This window comes from Punctularia strigosozonata (genome assembly GCF_000264995.1).
Source record: "Punctularia strigosozonata HHB-11173 SS5 unplaced genomic scaffold PUNSTscaffold_7, whole genome shotgun sequence".
Taxonomy (NCBI): domain Eukaryota; kingdom Fungi; phylum Basidiomycota; class Agaricomycetes; order Corticiales; family Punctulariaceae; genus Punctularia; species Punctularia strigosozonata.
The window spans coordinates 1-21,083 of NW_006767439.1; the positions used below are offsets into that span (position 1 = coordinate 1).

General features: G+C 52.9%; 6 protein-coding genes across 6 annotated transcripts; 5 read left to right on the plus strand and 1 right to left on the minus strand.

Annotated features, from left to right (window-relative positions):
- Window positions 1–3,619: 3,619 nt before the first annotated feature.
- On the minus strand, window positions 3,620–5,235 carry PUNSTDRAFT_68708 (proliferating cell nuclear antigen; the record flags this gene model as incomplete). The annotated part of the gene is made up of 9 exons (XM_007384014.1): window positions 3,620–3,685; window positions 3,735–3,812; window positions 3,884–3,944; window positions 4,369–4,502; window positions 4,559–4,610; window positions 4,666–4,753; window positions 4,805–5,018; window positions 5,074–5,126; window positions 5,184–5,235. 9 exons carry the CDS (start codon window positions 5,233–5,235, stop codon window positions 3,620–3,622), a joined length of 798 nt encoding a protein of 265 aa, XP_007384076.1.
- Window positions 5,236–7,652: 2,417 nt separating this feature from the next.
- PUNSTDRAFT_143817 (uncharacterized protein) lies at window positions 7,653–9,790 on the plus strand (the record flags this gene model as incomplete). The annotated part of the gene is made up of 3 exons (XM_007384015.1): window positions 7,653–7,689; window positions 7,750–8,711; window positions 8,766–9,790. 3 exons carry the CDS (start codon window positions 7,653–7,655, stop codon window positions 9,483–9,485), a joined length of 1,719 nt encoding a protein of 572 aa, XP_007384077.1. The 3' UTR covers window positions 9,486–9,790.
- Window positions 9,791–11,793: 2,003 nt separating this feature from the next.
- PUNSTDRAFT_134528 (fructose 1,6-bisphosphate aldolase) lies at window positions 11,794–13,585 on the plus strand (the record flags this gene model as incomplete). The annotated part of the gene is made up of 13 exons (XM_007384016.1): window positions 11,794–11,817; window positions 11,877–11,936; window positions 12,003–12,014; window positions 12,066–12,071; window positions 12,127–12,173; window positions 12,258–12,410; window positions 12,483–12,679; window positions 12,728–12,858; window positions 12,922–13,061; window positions 13,115–13,206; window positions 13,261–13,370; window positions 13,426–13,513; window positions 13,575–13,585. The coding sequence occupies 13 exons, from the start codon at window positions 11,794–11,796 to the stop codon at window positions 13,583–13,585; spliced, it is 1,071 nt and encodes a 356-aa protein (XP_007384078.1).
- A 651-nt stretch (window positions 13,586–14,236) lies between these two features.
- On the plus strand, window positions 14,237–16,177 carry PUNSTDRAFT_102890 (uncharacterized protein; the record flags this gene model as incomplete). The annotated part of the gene is made up of 14 exons (XM_007384017.1): window positions 14,237–14,293; window positions 14,363–14,416; window positions 14,476–14,495; window positions 14,543–14,653; window positions 14,710–14,769; window positions 14,823–14,949; window positions 15,007–15,120; window positions 15,176–15,276; window positions 15,327–15,461; window positions 15,522–15,635; window positions 15,686–15,732; window positions 15,787–15,903; window positions 15,961–16,031; window positions 16,086–16,177. The coding sequence occupies exons 2-14, from the start codon at window positions 14,389–14,391 to the stop codon at window positions 16,175–16,177; spliced, it is 1,137 nt and encodes a 378-aa protein (XP_007384079.1). The 5' UTR covers window positions 14,237–14,293; window positions 14,363–14,388.
- Window positions 16,178–16,561: 384 nt separating this feature from the next.
- PUNSTDRAFT_102893 (uncharacterized protein) lies at window positions 16,562–17,905 on the plus strand (the record flags this gene model as incomplete). The annotated part of the gene is made up of 3 exons (XM_007384018.1): window positions 16,562–16,628; window positions 16,724–17,550; window positions 17,606–17,905. 2 exons carry the CDS (start codon window positions 16,562–16,564, stop codon window positions 17,485–17,487), a joined length of 831 nt encoding a protein of 276 aa, XP_007384080.1. The 3' UTR covers window positions 17,488–17,550; window positions 17,606–17,905.
- A 1,196-nt stretch (window positions 17,906–19,101) lies between these two features.
- Window positions 19,102–20,083, plus strand: PUNSTDRAFT_69184 (uncharacterized protein; the record flags this gene model as incomplete). Its single annotated transcript, XM_007384019.1, has 3 exons — window positions 19,102–19,600; window positions 19,653–19,889; window positions 19,953–20,083. Coding segments are annotated over 3 exons (867 nt in total), but the record flags the coding sequence as incomplete, so codon positions are not given.
- Window positions 20,084–21,083: the final 1,000 nt, after the last annotated feature.

The following is a 21,083-nucleotide window of genomic DNA, read 5'->3' on the forward strand; positions in this document are numbered from 1 at the left end:
TATCGCTGATCCTACGATGCTCTCCCTTCGTTCCATCTGATATCCAGAGTGATCGGCTTGTTTTGATTTTCTATGTCGATCAGATCAAGTATAGTCCACCTCATATATGCGTCGAGGGTGCTTTCTGATGTCGATGTGATGTTCAAAGATCCTAAATGTATGTCTCCCAGCCATTTCCCTTTCGATAAGCATCAGATATTACTTTGGCGATTTATTTCGATTTATGTCCCCAAACTATGCTCATGTGGCTATACACCTCGACCTGGGATGTGTCATACCATGCTAGTACTATAGCCACGTTGAACGGCGATTTTTTGAGCTATAGAACGCCCTATTAACTTCAACAATGCTCCTGCGCTGAGCCCAAGTAAGGGTGTGAATGGCTGACTCAGACGCTTACTTAACGTTTACTTAACGCTTACCTCAGGCATGATGTTTCCACGCCCCGTGGCGGCAGTGTCACGGCGCGGCCGAGCCTCAGCGGCACATTTCCACGCCACGATGTGGCAGTGTCACGACGCGCGCGGCCGCCACATGGCTGACCGTGGCAGTGCTCTGCCGCGCGTCTCGCCGAACAGACTGGGACCCACGGTCACCGTGGCAGTGTCGCGACGCGCGTGGCTCACCGTGGCAGTGTCGCGACGCGCGTGGCCCACCGTGGCGATGCGGTACGTGCCTCGCATGGCTCACCGTGGCGGTGTAACGACGCGCGTCCCGCCAAACAGACCGGGTCCCACGTTCACCGTGGCAGTGTCACGACGCGCGTCGCTCACCGTGGCAGTGCCTTGCCGCGCGTGGCGCCGAACACATCCGGTCCCACGATCACCGTGGCAGTGTCACGACGCGCATCCAGTTGGGGACAAGCAAAGTCAACCAAAAACATGACCGAGTTTTTACGACCCAAAATATGCTCGGTTTTCTTTTCTTTTGCTTCAGGCATGATACTATACACATTAGTTCAAGGATTGCACGAGCAGATTGCCCAGAAAAGCCAAAATAAGAAAAATTGACCCCAAAAAATTGGCACACCCCCAAAAATGACCCTAAAATCTCCGAAAAGTGCTCATTCGCTTCCTTTTTGTATTCTGTGTATGATTCTGATGGCAATTGATATTTCTAACGAGCCGAAACGCCACAAACAATTAGGAACTTCAATCATGTGACTGAATTGCGTGAAAACCAATGTGGCTGTCCGCCAAAATAGGCAGTCGAAACATCCCTATTTTGGCAAGAACCGGCTTAGACACCAAATACAGGTGGGTTCCGGGACTTGGCAGCCTGAAGCTAGTGGTCAAGGGGTCCAGTCCTCGGCCCTCCGGGGGCATCTGCGGCCTTCTGATCCGGGTGCAGCACCCTACATGTAGCGGTGAAACTCGGCCAAAAATTGGCACTCCCGATTTCTCGTGGGAAAATTCAAAAGAGTGCAGATTTGGATGTTTCCAGGTGCGCTGATTCTGAATCCAAAGTCAGAAATGTGATAGGAAATGCGTGTGAGCCGCTACATGATTGGTTGACTTTGCTTGTCCCCGACTGTCCGCCGAGCAGGCCGGGACCCACGGTCACCGTGGCAGTGTCACGACGCGCGTTCAGACCCCCTGCCGAGCTCGCCGGAGTCCCACGGTCACGGTGGCGGCGAGCAATCCTCCCGGCGACATCCCCACCAAAATATTGGTGGCGTAATGCCCACAGCGCGTTAAATCGCGAAAATATTCAGCGAGGTACCCATCACACTTACGAAGAGGCGTTGTCAGACGGTGAGTAGCGACTCACTTGGGAACAGTCGAGAAAAACGGACGGTGAATTATGAGCATCATTTCTTTCGATTTAAAAAACCGATTGTTCGATGAATACTGCAATATATGAAGCTTCTAAAATCTTGAAAAAATGGCCAGTGGGAGGGGATTGGTGAACATGATTTTTTGACATACTAACCGTGGGAATTTGATCGCTGGATGATCCTCCAGGCCCTTCTCACCGTTTTAGGAGGATATGATGAATTACGGAACGACTGCCAATATAAAGTGAGTTGCGAGAACAGTTCTGGATTCAGTACTTCTGGGGCTATACACTGACACCCCAAACATCCAAAACTGAGACGCCCGGAGGTCAGCCTGACCTCCTGGCTGGGACAGGGCTAGGGGACAGACTTAAGGTCACAAAACAATATGTAAGCATGTATATTTATCGTATAGTAACCATGTTGATACTAGACAGCTTTCAAAATCAATATATAGCGAGATTTCATATTCAAATCGCTGTATTTGGTGCACGTTTTGGCCACGGGATATCAAAATCTCAATATATATCAAAAATGAAAGCTCTCTACTCAGCAAGGTTGCACGTAGAATTCATGATATATATTTGGCATTTATCAGGGCATGCACCCGGACTCCATTGTCACCCGCATCTGGCCAAACACCTGACTTGTTATGGGAGGATTGTTCCCTGCTCATGCAGCCCTGTGGACCATCACTTCTCCTAGGCCACCCGAGCTCACCTTAAAGTCAAAACGGTGGTTACGGGTCTGGCAATCCCGCTGACCCTGATTTGAGCCATTGCGTGGCCCGAGGCCCACACCCCTGGGCCCTGTGTATTTTCAGACAATTATTGGATGATTTGCAATAGCATCTCCATCATTATCTCGAGGGATCCGCTACCGGCTCCTGATGTCTCCGGAGCATACCCTGACAGTCATGGACCCCTGACACCCTGTCATCTACACCCAATGACAATGGGATGGTTCCATATCCATATCAGGAATGTGGAATGTGGAAGGTATGTGATTCATACCCATAGCAATCATATATTAAATGATATTGCAAGCACAGCATACAGATTATGCGAGGAATTATACCTTGGAGTAGAGCCAGCTAAGAGATGAAGCCATATTGCATAACCTGAATATAATACGTGCACACCCAGAGAGTGTGGGAGCATCCATGCACCAGCACCCATGGGATATGGAACTGAACACATGGCTACCCCCTCATAGGTCCAAAAAAATAGGGTCTAAATACCCCTAAGAGGTCATGACTTGGAGGGTGACTGAGGTGCCCGCGGAACGTAGCGTCGTATGCAGTAACCAGGGGGACCGTCGGTTCCGGATGTGTCCACCAATGTAACGGTTTCGCGTATCTTGCGCCGCCGTTATGTAGTTCTTGAACCGCGTCCAGGTCCTGGCGAGTTCCGGGTTCGGTAGTAGTCGTAGTCTTGTTGGTCGTAGCCAGGTGTCGGATATACCGTGCGCGTCAGTCCGCGCGGCTTTACACTGACGGGGGGTCTTTCCTTGAAAGCCCCAAGAACTCCCCCGTAAGAGGGAGTCGCGTACTTCGCAGTTCGTCCACACTAAAGGGGACGAGCGAAGGCCGCGAGAGTAAGAGTAAGATGATTATGTACAATACAGCCGCGCGTTGCAGTACTACGCGCTACTTCTATATTAGGTAGCCCGGCGTCGGGGCGGGGAAGTACGTGCAGGGTTACGCAGAGCCGTCACACAGCTTCGGTCCAGCCAAATGAGGGAATAGTTGAGATGACAATAGTGATGGATTGCGTAACGACAAAAACATGAGGGACAACAAAAAGATCCTTCTGATTGTACGGCGACTGCGCGTCCTGGCTATCACTCGTCGCCAATCTTAGGCGCGAGGTAGTATCGGATATGGCCTTGACCGAAGTGGTATTGTACCTGCGCGGACGATTAGCATCTTCTCACCACAACTACCAGATCATCTCACCAGTAGGGGAACGTCGTTGCTCATCATGAGCTGCACTACATCAGTCAAGCTGGAGCTCTTCGCGAAGTTGACGAGATACTGTGAGTTGAAGAAGCGAAACTATGTCAGAGGCGCACTGCGTTAACGGTGTAGAAAAGAAAGCAGCCTACCTTCAGAGAGAACGTAAGATTGACAGTCTGGTTCATCTCGATCAGCACACCCGTCCGGCCGCTGCCATCGTCGTCGTCGTCACTATCATCATCGCGGCTCTTCTTCGACTTCCGAGCCTTCTTCGCTGGTGAGGGCTAGAGGGGCAACCCGGTTGAGTGGACGGCAATCAATCGTAGGGCTTGATGCTACCTTAGACGACGACTTCTTCCTCTTCTTGCTGTCGCCACCGTCCTCTTCTTGTTCATCCTCACCATCCTCGTCCGATTTGACCTACGATCGTCCCATGATCAGTCCAGTAATGATAATAGGACCTGGAGATAGATGTTACCTCTTCGCCGTTCATCTTGACATCGCCGTCTTCTTCCGCCTCCTTCTTCACGTTGGCTTTGCTGTCCTCTTCCTCCTCCTTTTCTTCCTCTATAAGCCCGGCGTGATTCATCAACCGCAGTCAGGAAGCGGTCGCACATGTAACGAACCATCGAACTCCTCGATCTTTTTCTGGAAGTATTTTCGACTGGCGTCTGTCTGCTTCAGGAGCACAGAGCCGTTGGCAGCCTCGCCGTCCGAATTGAACCGGACGCCTTCCTTGGTCACATCGATGCGGACGGACTCGCCGAGCTGCCAAGACCGACATTGAAGCTTGGACGGAGCGGGAAAGGGCAGGGCGTACGAACCTGGATGAGGTCACGGACTATCCTTGCGAGTTCGCTACTCGGCATGGTAATCCTGAGCGAAGGAGTCAGGGATTCCAGGTAAGCGAGGGCAGCCTTCATGTGCGTACCGTGCATCGTAGTCGGTGTCTGGTATACCGAGCGTATCCGAGTCGATATCCATCAACTTCATGTCATATTCCGCCAACCGATCCTGATCTGTCGAAATATCAGTCGACTACATCGGTTATTTTGAACCGGCGCGCGTACTTCTGCTCTCGAACTTGAGGTTGAGGACATCGGCGTCGTCGGTGGCCGTTAGGGTGCAGATATCATCATCCTTGGCGCATTTGAGGACCTTTGCGAGCGCGCCGAGGTTGACACCGAGCGGCATTGGACGGTCGCATCGGTACTTTTGGAAGCTGGAGGCATCTAGCTTGACGGCGACAAGCGCGACGTGCGAGTTGTCCATGGCTTGAAGAGTCTGTAAGCCGTCAGGAGACCGCAACCACAAACGCATTGGAAGTAAATAAGCGTACTATGCCCTCCTCGTTGCACTCGAAGTTCGCGTCCGTGACTAGCTCCTTGATAGCTGGAACGAAGAACGCGTTAATGGTGTAGCGAGCGATCAACACGCGGGCGGACTCACCGTCAAGGAGCTTCTTGAGAGTTCCCGCCTGTTGCAGCCGAGCTTCGAGCATGATTAGTGGAGTTAGTGGGAATAGCTGGTGAGCGGGCGAGCAGACGCGGCGTAGACGAACGTGGAGGAGAGAAAGGTGAGACGCGTCCGTGGCGCAAGGACGCGACTGTAAAACATGAGCAAACACGCCTCCCACGCCGCACTGGTTCCGCTTTAAGTTTCAACGCTCGGCGTTCAACCGTCACTCAACCGCCAATCGGACAACCGTTACATGTGCAGCACAAGCTCATTGATACCATGAAATTAGGTGCTGGATCGAAAGCGTGTCATATAACTTGGGACTTGTACGACTGCAGATACCAGTTACCTGCTTCCGAGCACTAGGACAACGTATCACTACCGCCAGTCGCTTGCTAGATTCTGACGCACCCGACATGGCGCTGGGCAAGTGCTAAGTGTACATCCCTGTCACGGATTGATACGCCCATACAGTACTACTACTCAGCGCGATCGCGTCCACAGGCCATAATCGCGGATCGTGGTGGCCCTTGCAAGGACGGCGCCGTACACATGTTCCAACCCTAGCCAAAACTGCTCGCTTGGGTATTTTGTCTTTGTTGGCCTTGGCTCTGGTAATCAGTCTGGCGCTCTTCGAATGACGTCGTAAAAAATTCCTGCACTGAGTATGACCGACCCGAAACTCAAGTCATGCTGATGCCGCCTTTCCGGAAGTACATGATGAACACGAAGATCGCCAGGCTCATCTGCCTCGAATGAACGTTTTATGCCCTTTCATCCAAGCCGCAATCTGGGGTAAATGATACCGCACGCCTTGCGCGGGTCCATCCGCCATTCGTGGCGTTTCAAAGTCAAATACGGCTCCAGAAGCCGACACGTGTTCACCTCAGAAGGCTTCGGTGAGACTTTGTACACCATATTCATTGGCTTCCACATGATCCGTATCTCCTCGTTGCTAAATCATCCCTCAGAATGTCCAGGGAACGAAGAAGGTCGCATATCCAGGATACCAGAAGTCAGAACACGTTTCAGCCGGATGGCATCGACCTTGATCATTCCGTACGTGGAGCGGTCATGACTGTGAGCATGGACGCTGGTCGTGTACGACACCGACGATGCAAGTCATCAGGTGGCATGCGCTTCCGACGGCTAGCATTGACCTGTCGCCAGCGTTAATGGCGCCAATATTTTGGCCTGTCAGCTATCGATCATGAATATGGAGCCGTTGCAAGATGGCGCGCTTTGCACAAGCGCTGTGCCTGCGGAAGCTAATAGGCAGGCCATTCTATCAAAACATGAAACGTCAATCATTATCTTGACTTTCTTCTCCGACCTACAGATCTGCTCGATGTAGCCGCGGAATCACTTGCGGGACGAAGCGAGAGCGGTCGTTGGAGCGACATTGTCTCTTGTCCGAGAGAGGAAAGCGTTGTATTCGGCGTCGCGCAGGTGATGCATGCTAGCTCTTTCCACACCGCATCTCTGAACTCTGAAAGGAAAGGTCAACAACATAGCACGTTTGCGACGGCTAGCTGCAGGTATGCCGAGGGTATGTGGTCATATCAACTGTAATCAATCATCAGAGGCGGGAGTCCTCGACAGGCCTCGTTGCCAGTACGATGGGAACGGAACGCTGATAGGCGGATCGATCGCGCTAGAATCGACGGTAGCGACATAGCTTATGAGCGTGTGCATCGTTTCAAACCACCTGCTGGACGATGGAGTGGACGAGATGAACGAAGGAATATCGGCGGCGACCACGGACGTCGAGGCTGCGATTGGTGGGCCCGTATTTGTGCGTTGTTTGGACCCGGTATTTACGGGATCCGGGATGTAATCAGGTGGAGATAAGAGAAAGTGGGAGGGGATCCGCTCCTCATTTGGGAAGGTTCGAAATGCAGGCGTGATCAGATGTGGTCCAGAGCTTGGTACGTACTGGCAGAAATACGTCGTCCGTCGATGATTGATGGATGGCATGCGATCGCTCGCTTGCGACGCCGCGAGTATGGCTGGACGCTCGCAGGACGCTCACAGAAGTGAGATATCGTCCCTATGTCGCCCGAAGTGGCGCGCAGGGCGGGGGCGTGAGAAGGCGTGAGGGCACGCGGAAGCAGAATCGGGAGAGATAAGCGAGGCGTCGACCGGTGGGCAGGGTCGTGCCTTCCTTCCCCAGATCGTTCTTCTCGCCTGCCGCGTGCGCCGATTGCCGAAAACATCCAGGGGCCCGGGATATTAATGTCCGAATCCGGTAACCGAACACGTTCCCTTCGCGGAGTTACGCTGCCCAAGACGTCCGCGTCTGTGGGAAGCGGCAAGTATAAACATATGTAAGGTTCCCCATCGCGCACAGCGCCCTCCTCCATTTGCGGTACCCCCCCGACCCTCCACTTGCGCGCCTCGAGGCCGACGTGCGCGCTCCCTCCTTCCTTTCTCTGCTCCCCCGCCTGCCAGGTCGATAAGATGCCTGCTGCAAGGACGAGGGACAGGCGCGCAGACGGTCAGATCAACGACGATCAACGCCGAACGCAGTCGTATACTGACGCCACATTGTTCTCAGATGGCCAGCTCACTTGGGCTCCCGTTCTCGAGCCCAAGCCACCCACCACCATCGCCTTCGCCACCAACATCACCCCGGGCACCTTCAACGATCCACCCAGTCCCTCGCTCGAAGAGCCCGCCGAGTCCCTCCTCTTCCCCCCCTCCGACACCCCGTCTACCCCCAAGAAGGCGGCCCACAGCAAAAAGAAGGCACCGGATCACATCCCCCGTCCTCCCAACGCCTTCATCCTCTTTCGCTCCTCGTTTATCAAGTCGCAGCACGTCCGCTCGGAGGTCGAGACCAACCACTCCACCTTATCCAAGATCATCGGCATCACCTGGCAGAATCTCCCTGCCGACGAGCGTCGCATTTGGCAGGCCAAGGCGAGGGCCGCTCTCGACGAGCACAAGCGCAAATGGCCCAGCTACGCCTTCCGTCCCTTGCACCCGAAGCACAAGGGCCGCGAGCCGGACTCCCCCTCTGCCGACGGCCGAAAGCCGACCGCGCCCAAGGAGAAGCGGAAGGTGAAGGAGATCGGACAGAAAGACCTCACCCGATGTGCGAAGATCGCCGAGCTGCTCGTCGAGGGCAAGAAGGGCGAGGAGTTGAATGCGGCTATGGCCGAGTTCGACAAGCATCATGTACCGCCCACTATCGTTCCGCGGTTCGAGGAGCCCCTCACGGTCCGCGCGTATCGACGGTCTTCGTCTGCCCCCATTCCAGAGACTGAGCACGTCCGCAAATCGCAGTCGTTCCGTCCTTCGACGCCTGCTCGATCGTCGGCTCGCAAGCGGTCGTCTAGTAGCGAGCCGGAACCCGCCAACCCTCGCGATGATCAACACGAGATCGATCCTTCGATGCCACCCTTGGTTGACAATCCACACCCTTGGTGTTACGACGTGCCCCAGTTCTCCCTTCCTTGGGCACCATCGCAGGGGATGCAGCTATGTGAATTCGCCGCAGATCCACATCCGTCTTTCGTGAGTTGTACGGTCCTCGTCAACCTGTGCAATGATCTGATCTTGTATCCGCAGTCTTTTGAGCATTATACAGTCAACCAGTCTCTATCGACGTCATCGTCACCTGCAGGACCCTCGTATGCGTCAATGCCCCCTTGCGATCCGTTGGCTCCACTCACACCCGAGGTCCACGGATCTATGAACATGCATCGCGCACGGCCAGGCGACGACTCGTCGGATTATGGCCAAGGAAGCACGACATTGTATACCCCGAGACCGCTTGCCATCAACACGTCGTTCCTCGATTATCGCGATTACCGACATCCCTCACCTTATTCCAGCACACCGGGTAGTCCTGGGGCTTTCAGTCCTGGCACACCGTTATCCTACGACGCTCCCGGGACACCCAGCTCATTCGTACTGTCCCCTCCTGCGTCGGGTGCCATGCTGACCGGTTTCCTGGGTTGCGATACCTTGCAGACGACGCCTGTGGACGGCGCATTCGATCACAATGCGCTGCGGAATCCCTGCCCATCGGTGTCCGGAGATTCTGTGATCGGTGGGGACGATCCCTCGCCTTCCTCTCCCGACCCTTCAGAGTCGGAGTACGGGCACATGTTCGGCGTTTTCGAGCTCCGGACGTCCTCTCATTACCCTCCCGCTAAGGTTGACTTCTCGCGATACGATCTAGATCCCCAGCTGCAGGCCATTCTTGATGGCAAACCGTCGACACTGGCTCACCTTGATTCGGCCCTCAGCAGCTTCATATCCGGCGCTTCTTCGCTTCCTCTATAATCCGGTCCGCGTCGACGACGCTACCTACCACCTTCCGTTCGCGCTGCCTTCATCACCCCCAACACCGCTCACACCATCTTGGATACACGATCTTTCGTCACCTTCCTTTACCCTCGTCCAACACCCCATCTCTTACCGAGCTGTATTTTTAAGCTGTCATCGCTGTGCTGTCGTTGTCGTGTAAGCTTGTATTACTACCCACCACGCCCCGGCCCGCAGGATCCCCTTCGTCACCGCGGGCTGCCACTCAGATTTATTATATCTATTGCCACACACCTCTGTTCCGGCTCGCCCAATTGTTTATTCCCTATCTTGTATATACGCTGACCTTCTTGCTTCTGTCTTCGCTCGCTAGAGACTTTGTTGGATTACATACTTATCTGTTGACGGAATGCTTAATTCCCATGAAGATTCTGGATACATCGGTGTTCGTTTTGAAACCCGCATTGAGCATGTAACACCGAGTGCGAAGACTTGTACGTGTTTTCGGTTCCTTACTCGGCTGGTCCACATGAAGAAGCACGTCAGATGAACATGCCGTATACAATCAGATGGAGTCGTGTGGAAACCCGAGGAGAATTCATGACGGACCTGTAGCGTCGTCGCGGACTGGTGACGACGGGCTAGCACACGTATGCACGACCGTCATTAGTGAGTATCGCGACTCGCCATGTTGCCCAGACGCGTTGATGAGTGCCGTTCATCAGCGCAAGCTCCTGCCCGCGGTGTTATTGCGGCGCCGCAGGTGTTGCGCAGCAACATGATTTAGACTCCGTGTACGAGAACATTACGGCAGCCTTGGTCTTCGGCAGGTCCGTTCCGCCGATGGGCTAGGTGGCTTATGTACCGGGCGCGAGAGTCCATGGAATTCGAAAACAGACTCGCAGGACTTGCATATCGTGAAGTCCGGTAGGAATAAACCCGTTCAGCAAAACTCGAAAAGAAACCCGCGCGCCACGCGATGGCCGAAACTGGGCGGTATGCACGACCGAAAGGTGATGGCAGCAGGCCGCATTACGACAAACAGTCGTATTAGCCGTTGGATGGCCGAAGACAGTACGTCAATGTGCAAGCACTATCCAAGCGCGGTGCGGGAGACAAAGCAGATGTTAGGAGGGTGAAGAACGGTTGCTCTCCCTTATACCAGCCTTGCTTGAGGCCCACGCAGAACCAGCAGAATCAGGATATAACCGATCTATCTGACTCGCAGTGTGCTGATGTTGTGCTACATATAGACCGATGAGAGCCTCAAGGTGCGATATACCCACGACTTACGCTAGTTTGAATGTCTGCCAGTTCGGGACCGAAAAGTGATGATTCGTCGCGGTAGTAACGCACAGCTGGCCGTTGGTTCGCGAATTCCTCCTTGAGACCATAAGAGGAGTGTCGTAGGCGATCGATATCGAGCAGTTGATAGCAGATATCTGTCCGCAAGCGATCATTATAAGCACGATTACTAGAACGTGACAAGTGGCCTGAAATGACGAGATCAGCAAATACGAACTTCCAAATCTCTTTCGCAGCGCTGACTATTCACTTCACTCAAGCTCTCGAGGTTGAGTCAAGATCAAGTCAATTTTCTGTATCAATAGATGATAGGTTCATGTTAGCGGTAGTAACCTCACGGGACTGTTCGTTTACCGCTCATTCGAGCTCAAAGTAGCACCGATATAGTTTGAACGTGGTTCCGTCCGCGTAGAAGTCTGCCGCATCATAGCGCTCCGGAGCAGAGCGTCCACTAGAGCCTATGTATGCTGCACTCGGCCCCGTCGTCCCGACTCCTGCGTCATACGGGCTTCCGGCGGTGGATTACCCATAATCGTGATTAACCGCATAGGCACGGTATTGTCGGCCCGGTTCACTATCTACTTGCTTGAGATTGAGGCTCACATGGATGTGATCAATCGCAGACACAGTATAGAGACCGTTTTCATGAAAGGGAGCAACGTCCACACGATAAAAGTTGGTGAAAATCGGTTTCATTCGATTATTCGTCGCAGCATGACTTGGGACTCGCCGTCGAGGTCGGTCGTCCTCGAAATATGGAGTGACCGGATTGACTCGGGAACGGCCTCCCGAGGCTAGAAGTCGAAAATCACAACCAAGGTCAAGTATCTGTGAGTCTCGAGCCTGCCGGAGAGACCCGAGCGCTCCGTGGCGTCTTTCCGCGTCCTGGCGCCAAACGTGGGAATTCTAGCCGGCCCGTCACAGCTATACATAACCGCAACTGATACACCTCCCGCATACCCATCGACTTCCATCCACGAGTCGCGGATCCTCTCACTTGCTCGCATCCATCACAGTCACTATGGGTGTCCTCGACATTGTACCTGTACGTGAATTCAGCCTCAGGAACCACAGATCTCCAACGATATTCACTGTACCATCTAGGCCGGAGTTTTGACCGGCGAAAACGTTCGCAAGCTGTTCGATTACGCTAAAGAACACAACGTTGGTTTCCAATCCACTCCCCGAACGATGTGACACTGACCCGTCGCTTCATTCGACATCCGATAGTTCGCGATCCCCGTAAGTAACGTCATCGATGAATCGGTGCACCCGATCTAACATCCACTCTAGGCTATTGTACGACGCTTCAACCATACCATGGCTTGCGGACTGACTGTCGTACAACCTACAGAATTGCACTTCGTCTTCGACGGTCAATGCAGTCCTCGAAGCTGCTCGGTACGTGAACCGATAGAACAGCGCCCACCCTCACCTGAAAACCTCATCGGCGAGAATCTGATACACTGCGTACTTGGTAATTAGTGACATCAAGTCGCCGATCATAATACAAGTTTCCCAAGGCGGAGCTGCCTACTTCGCTGGCAAGGGGCTATCCAATACGAACCAAGAGGCGTCCATCCTCGGCGCTGTAGCGGCTGCCCACCATGTTCGCACTGTCGCGAAGGCATATGGCGTGTAAGCATCATATTCTACTCACATCATTCACACGTATTTCCAATACCTCGACTCATTGCCGATGTTTGACAGACCCGTCATCCTCCACTCCGATCACTGCGCACACAAGTTGCTTCCCTGGTTCGACGGCATGCTCGCTGAGGACAAGAAGTACTTCGATCAGCACGGCGAGCCCCTGTTCTCTAGCCACATGCTCGACCTCAGCGAAGAGCCCAAGGATGAGAATATCAAGACGTGTGTCGAATACTTCACCAAGATGGCCCCTCTCGGTACGTTGTCCTGCGAATACCTGCATCCTGGCTTACGTTCCACCTCAGGTCTCTGGCTCGAGATGGAGATCGGTATCACTGGTGGCGAGGAAGACGGTGTCGACAACACCAACGTGGACAACAACAAGCTGTACACTCAACCGGAGGATGTCTACGACGTTTACGACGCCTTGATCAAGGTTAGTCAAGTGTTTATGGGTTAGTATCACGTTCTTATCGTCGCCACCGGCTTTTGGCTACAGATCAGCCCCAACTTCAGCATCGCCGCCGCGTTCGGTAACGTCCACGGCGTCTACAAGCCCGGGAACGTTCGCCTCCACCCCGAACTTCTCCACAAGCACCAGATCTTCACCGAGCAGAAGACCCAACAGAAAAAGCCTCTGTTCGTCACAAACTGCTCTGCGTCTTCATACGGATGCTGACCTAAGAATCCAGCTACCTCGTTTTCCACGGCGGATCTGGTTCAACCAAGGACGACATCAAGACCGCCGTCGAGAATGGTGTCGTGAAGATGAACGTCGATACCGGTCAGCATCCTACTCTCGTGTCGTTGTTCTACGCCGCTAACTGCCTCGCCTCAGACACTCAATTTGCGTACCTCTCCGGTATCCGCGATTTCGTCCTCAACAAAAAGGACTACTTGCTTTCGCAAGTCGGCAACCCCGATGGCGCTGACAAGCCCAACAAGAAGGTATGCACTGTTCATATGACGTCTGTTACTTGTGACTAAACTGCGACGTACACAGTACTACGATCCTCGTGTCTGGGTGCGCGAAGGCGAGAAGACCCTTTCGCAGAGGGTCAAAGAGGCCTGTGCTGACCTAGGCAACGTCGGTAAGTCTTCCCCTGTGATTGGCAGGACGATGTGATGGGTCTCAACCTTCCTATATCATAGACCGCCTTTGAACGGGCGCGAGGATACGAGAGACGATTATTGGCGACGATGTCGAAGCTGTAACTCACAAATGATGTACAGGTATTAGGTTAGCGCATATAGATACGTAAAACGAACAATGTTGTTATACATCAAGAATAGTATAGACTGACGTGTGAGAGCGTGTGAGACGCGTTCTGGAGACGCAGTCAAAGAACACGCATCCGTCCAATTTGAATGGTGCTCTACATCCCTGATCATGTGATGACCGACTAACCAGAAGTTGTGCAATCTTGCCGTTACTGACACTACAGCCGCTACGTACTTGCTATGTACCAAGGTTCCGATGCATTTGGTTTGCTCTGCGACCCCGTTCTAGTCGGGGCGTCGCACGCCGGCTTTGACTCTCACAGTGGCATATTTGAATACGCCGGCCCTGGATAGATGATCCGCTTTGTGTCCGAAGCATGAATACTAGACTGGTCTGCCGTATCCCTCGTCGTCCTCGGTTGCCCTACCCCTCTCGATTGTGTTCTTCTGTACCACCATGCTCAGGAGGCTGATTTGGGCTTCCCTCCTTATTATCCTGGTTGCGCTTTACACCCTTTTCGGGCAGCTGGAATATGCCAATAACCTCGGATGGTGCAGCAGCAGTAAACGACTTGCTGATGAGGACCACGGACGAGAGTTCAACAACCAAACGAGCTATGTTCTTGGTGCGGCAGGATTGACTTTCCGAGGTAATGTCACCGCAACCCGCAGATCATCTGTTAGCGCTCAAGGTCTAAACCCATCCTTGACACCCCCAGACAATCTGAGGAACGACACGAAGTACATGACATCGTTCTTTGGTGGTGGAATGAGTAGGTGCTGTGGTACCGATCAAGTATGAAAAAGGGCGCTAATCCCTGCGGCGGCCCAGCGAACGATATAATGACCATTGTGAGCTTGTATTCATATCATGATGCATATATGCTTACGGAAGGTAGGGTAACATGGTATACCTTGCCACGTTGACAGACCGTGTTCCTATCATTCCTCCATGGATGCCAAACCGTTTACTCGATGCCAACGTGCAGAAACCTCTACCGTTTGGCGAGGTACGAAGGCTCAGCTCGTAGTGTCCGTTGAGCGTGGACTTACTATACGACTGAAGGTGTTCGACGTTCCGCGACTCGCACGCAAACTACGACGCCCAGTGTTGGAATGGCACCAGGTAAGTTCGGAAAGTACCTTCGACTGGTCTACACAGTTTCAAGCTGTACTTAGGTGAAGGACTATTCCGCCGGTGATTCTGTGTTGGAGACTATTGGATGCTACACCGTCTGGGGGAGCGTGAAGCCTGGAGAATCCAGGGATCCAAGTCCAAGTTCGCTAATCCCATTACTGAATTTGGGTGCGTATACGGGTCTCCTCAGAGATGTCCTATGTCAACTAATAGTCATTCTCAAAGATATCTCATGGAATAACATGCCATCCTCGATCAGCCTTGGTTATGATACTGCCTCCATTTGGCGTCTTGCCTCGCTCTTATATCCAAGTGCACGGCAACGAGCTATAGACGCCGGTATTTCTATAGCCCGTATGCGTGATTGCTTGCGTGATAATCTGTAGCCTATTAGGCGAGATCAAGCCGTCACCATCAGGATTCAAGGGTGAACTAGTGCTACCGGATGATCAATTCACGTGTTACGACCTCTTGTATTATGCTGCCACCGTAGAGGTGAGAGCATTCGCTCCAACAGTACTACTGGTTGTCTGACTTATGCAAAGCCATTTGAATACTTCCAAGATTACTCGCCAGCGTGGCGCTTTGTGGTGTCGAACTTTCATTGGACTCAACAAGTGGAACGTATAGGCCACTCGTACGTGAGGAGGATTCTGGGAGTGGAAGACGGAGGTCCGAACGTGAACGAGGTGCGTGGAATGGCGCTCAGTGGAGTAGCCTTGACGACTTCCCATGCTCAGTACATAGCAATTCACGCTCGTCGTGGAGACTTTCAAGGATGGTGTGACTCGGAGAGTCAATCGAGAGACGATTGCCTGGTCAACATCGGAGCCTTACAAATCCGAGTCAAGGAGGTGTGTATTGTATCTGCTCCGTATCCTAGAACGCACCTCGATCTCTGCAGATTCAAGACGAGCTCCTTGTTACCAGGGGCATCAACTTGCGCGACACGTCGGTGACAACTTCGACGCTCATTAACGCTATCGTTGAAGTCTGATTTTGCAGAGATGTCATCCTTCTGAGCGACGAAAAGGACCCGCAGTGGTGGCTCGAAGTTCGGGACCTCGGGTGGAAGACTGTTGATCATGTCGCCCTTGAGACCGTCGACATACACGGTCCTTGGTATGTGCAATCCTCGTTATATATTGTCGATTGCAATTGATGAGTACTATTCTCAAGGTATCCCCTCATAGTTGACGTTTACATCATGTCTAGCGGGATTGGATTCGTTGGTACAGCACGATCAACTAGTGAGAGATGTATTCTGAACCGAACTTGCTATATACTGACCAGCATGGTATCAGTGAGCTTGTTGGCGAAACGTCGAACAGAAGAATGGAGAAACGGGATCACTAGAACGGTTGAATGGGGCTGGCCAGGGGCAGATAATCATTAGCGGCGGGGGCGATCATTTGAGTGTTGTGTCTACGAGCTTTGCGGTGAGATATTGACTTCACGATCATGACTTCGGAGTATACCGTTTCTATGCTTTGTACATCTGCATTTCTGAGCTCGGGGCACTATGTGGAAGACAGGCGGCAGGCGGTAGCGCTGCTGAAATTTGAAATTGACGCTCATACCTTCAACGCTGAGGCCAACCAGAGAACGGAGTTTGCCGTTGGCTCGGTCACCTGATCTGTGGGTATAACCATATTTTGCGCTTAGCCTTCAGTCCGCTCTGGGTTCAAGCCTACTTATACAGCGTACCGCACTTGATAACACTCATTCACGCGTTCTCCACATCAGAATGTCCAGGACTGGCGGGCGTCAGAACAGCGACATGCGAGAGATCGTTGTAATATGCGAGGGTCTTGATAGGGCTGATGGTTCCGCACGTTTCGCCTTCGGTAAGAATCGAATCCCGCTTCATTGACGAATACCATTCCTCGTCCACTGTCTTCATGAATTTTGGCCTCTGAAAACGTGTGCTGACTACTCATAGGACTTACAAAATGCCTTGCATCTGTCTCAGGTCCGATCGAAGTCCGCCCTCAAAATGAGCTCCCCACCCAGGCGGCATTCGAGGTTATCGTACGGCCTCTTTCCGGAGTTGCTGGCACTCGCGCGAAATCAATTGGAACTACATTACAGTTTCTTCTCGCCCCTTCTATCATTCTCACCGCGCATCCGCGCACTCTCCTACAACTCGTTGTACAGGCTCTGAACGAGGACTCGCCACCTACTCCCTCCCTTTGCCGGATGACCTTTCTTCCCGATACGATGTCTGGCTTAGCTGCTATGATCAATGCATCCACAATTGCGCTCTTAAATGCTGGATCGATACAGATGCGCGGAGTGGTATGCGCTGTGGCCGTTGGCGTGGACACGTCCGGGAGTCTTCTCGTAGATCCTGCTCCAAGCGAATTGCCACACCTCGCTGCCTGCGGTTGTTTCGCCTTTATTATACGCGCAACTTCAGCTTCGACGGAACGGCATCTGCAATGCGAACCTGTATGGACGAACTGGCAAACGCGTACAAGCTCCTCTGCCGTACACCCCAACGCGCTCGCACGGGCGAGAGAAGCTGCTGAGAAGGCTTCGCTGACCGTATGGGAGCATCTCAAATCGAGCATGGCGCGTTCCGAACCACGTTCAACCAAGCAAGCTGTCATCGATCAGGAGCGTCTTGACGAGTCGGCAAGTGAAAGCAAGAGCGTGGACCAGGACCAAGGGGCAAGTAGTGAAGACGACGATGTGGAAGAATGATGATCATGCTCGAACGGCTCGCACGGGCTGCATCGCTCATCTATGTCGGTCGTGCAACATCGGGTTCGTATGCATGAATCACCTTGAAATATTGACGTTGCTCACCGTATTGTTACAGCATCGTGGACGCTTACCCGCCGCAGGGAATACCACCGGGATGCGCGGGGCTATGGCCCTTCGTCGGTCTATCGCCACGAAACTCGCCGTGCCCGGAGTCAGGAGGTCGCGGTTTACTGTTGAGTGCGCTTACGCCAATGCTAGCTCAGGAGGATGGCAACATTTCTTTCGCGATCTAATCTCTGTATCTGATATGAAATCAGGAACCACATACTACTTGTCGCGTTAAAACTGTTTTAGCACGTCTGGCTGCGAAACCGTTGTTCAATCCGTGATCATAATAATACAAAGGTGTAATCCCGAGATCAGGTTGATACTTCATCGACTGTCAATACCCCGCGCCGCCCCGAAGACTATACGATTCCTGTTCTATGCAGGCCGTTAGGATTGGTCTCGGCGCCAAACATAGCCGGATGCATCGCTTACAGAGGGCGTCAGCTGAGTTTTGGTTATATTCTCGTTGCCATGACGGCCTGCCAGTCTCGTTTCCCGGCGAGTCGCAGGTCAACAGCGGGTTTTGTCTTTTTCGTTGAACCTTCGGTGCTCCCGGGCTCCGAGTCGGCACTGCGCGAGCGTCGGGGCGTGAAGAAACCCTTGAGACCGAGGCATTTTTTGAGGGAAGGTCGCCCTGATGACGAGCTTCCCTGTGATGACTCCCGGGCGGAATCCACGCCTTTCTTTGTGGATGAATGGGAGGTAGCCATAGAACTTCTCGTGGATCTACAGCACTCCGTCAGGGCAGATGTCCACGGTGTTGGTGACGAGAGGCGCGCGTAAGGCCCCGAGCTCTGGGGTATGGTCATGTCATGGGCAAAATGCGAAGCGGGCGCGGTAGAGCGGTTGGTTGAGTATGGCGAACCGCTTGGTGGGACAAGCCACTGAATATCGCTGTAGAAGACACGTCTGCGAATAAGCCATACATATATTAAACCATGGACGAGTCATTGGCCAATATCGCGAAGGTACTCACTACTAAGCAACGGCCTTCATTGAGGTGACTCGCGTGAATATGAAATGGGTAAGAAGGTTTCATGGCTGTCCCAAGTTCATCGAGCAGTACGTATACTTATGCAATATGGCCTCCCTGCCTTCGCTGAGTCATGCGGCGACAGCGGCGCAGTCGTTGAAGACCATGCTGTCCGGGCAGAACCCGGTAGTGTCGGGATATTGCAACGCATACTTATAGGATGGATGTCGTGCTAGCGGAACAGTGAGGGATCGTATGGTGAGACATCGCAGCACCGCGCAGCGTGGACCGTACATACAATAAGTTCGTGCCTGCTTCAGTGCTTCTATGTACCAACATGCCACGTGGGATGGCTGCGTGACTGTAGTACTGTCACGTACATACTCGACCTCTAGTAGACGACATGGTCATCATCAAAGGCAGCAGGCCGCTTCCTCAGCCTCGAGACATCAAACTCATTGTCTCTGATGTCGACGGTTCGTGGTCCTTGGATGTGCAACACTCTGGTCCCCTGATCGTATTGACGCTCAGGTACACTTCTTGACTCCCACCATGAACTACCGGTGACGAACCCCACCCATAAGGTTATCCGCCGAATCCGAGCGGATCATCCGACACTCCCTATTGTCATCTCGACGGGCAAGCAGTACACGGCGACTGCCTCGTTGCGTGAACAACTAGATCTGCATCCTTTCAATGCCTGCCATCTGAACGGCAACGTCATCTATAATCCGGATGGGTCCGTGATCATGGACTCTGGGCTCGATATCGGCGTCGTGAACGAGGTGTACGCTGACATGAAAAATCGCGGTGTGAGCCTCTTCCTGTATGACTATGAGAGGGTTCATCAGGTGTTGTACGGGGCGAACGACGATCACCCAGGAATCTGGGCCCAGAAGCTGCGCGGATATGGCGAAACCGTTCTTGAATATACAGAAGCGGAGAGCATGGAGATCATGGACAAGGTGACGAAGGGTGCTATAAAGGTGATCAAGATGGCCGTCTGCCAGGATGAGGAAGCGTTACCGGGTACGTTTTACCATCTGTATTTCTGAATCAGGCTGACCCGCGAAATCCATAGCTACCCGCAATGTACTCGGCAACTTCCCCTCAGACTCCTTCGCCCTGACTCAAGCCCTCACGTTTTGCTGCGAGCTTATCCCTTCTAGTCACAACAAAGGCACCGCTTTAACCGCTCTGGTACGGCATCTGAACGAGGTTCATGCCCTAGGTATTGAGCCGGAAAATGTCATTACTTTCGGTGACGGCGAGAACGACGTGAGCATGTTCAAAGTCGCGGGCATGAGCGTCGCGATGGGTATGTGATTCTGTTGTGGTTTGTTCAGCATTCTGTCATTGACCGCCTCCACAACTCATCTAGGTAACGCAATGGCGAGTGCAAAGGCTGAGGCGGTTTGGGAGACAGCCACAAACGATGAAGGGGGTGTGGGTCTGTTCCTTGAGAAGGTGTTTTATCCCAACGAAGCGCAGCATTGGGCACACTATGCTTGACCAATAAGCGACGTGCTGAGGATGCGCCGTACTTCGTTATATGGAATCTAGATGCGTAACTTGAAATTAAATAGAGCGTGCTCCTAGACATCCTTGTGACACAGCGCAGGAATCTTTACTTTGTTCACCAGAGATCATGCGAGGGCAACTTCAACGTCGTCAACACTGAAACGTGCCAGACGAGGCGGACGGGCATAAAGAAGATCCCGATATCAAGGCACCCCCAGAAAACTGCCAGATTTCGTGAGCTGGACGCTCGAATATCAACCATAGTATGGCACACCGGATAGAAGCAGTCGAAGTCGAATGTCCCGCTGGTGGAGCCTTCATGCGCGTATCTGGAACGTAGTTCAATTGTGGCATCCTACTCGAGTCTTTCCGTACGCACGCGCAGAACGTTGGTTCTCCCAAACCCCCGCTCTGACCGAAGAGGTCGTACGTGTTACCATCAGCGGCTTCGTAAGTCGGTCCGTCGCATGCTGCACAGGTTGACCTCTTCAGGAGACTAGCTGCTGCCGTCACTGTGAAAGGCCAGGCGAGAACGAGCGCCGAAAATAACCGGATGGTGATGCGCATGGTGTTTGCTGAGAAAGCGCGACCGCTGCTAGCTGTTGGGCATCGACAATCCTATTGTACTTTATACCCTTCCGTTCGGTAGACTGCATCCTGCTAAATGTTCGTAAGCATATGCAGGACTGAGAATGAAATCTGCGGTACCTCGGCGATGAAACCACAGAAAAATGCGTAGAACCTTCTGCTTTTCGATGTCTTGGTGGACTGCCATCATCTCCTGTGAGGAAGCGAAGGTGATTCAATTCACTGAACACTGGCCAGTAATAGCAGTTAAGGACGTACGTGAACTTATAGACACCCTGGAAAGATCTTGTGTTTCAGGAATGTAGTAGACAAGTCAGAGCACCGCGCAATACGGACCCTGCGACAGCATTGAGCAATACATATTCCGGGCGACGGGTGTGCGCGAGAACCGCCGGGTTGGGTT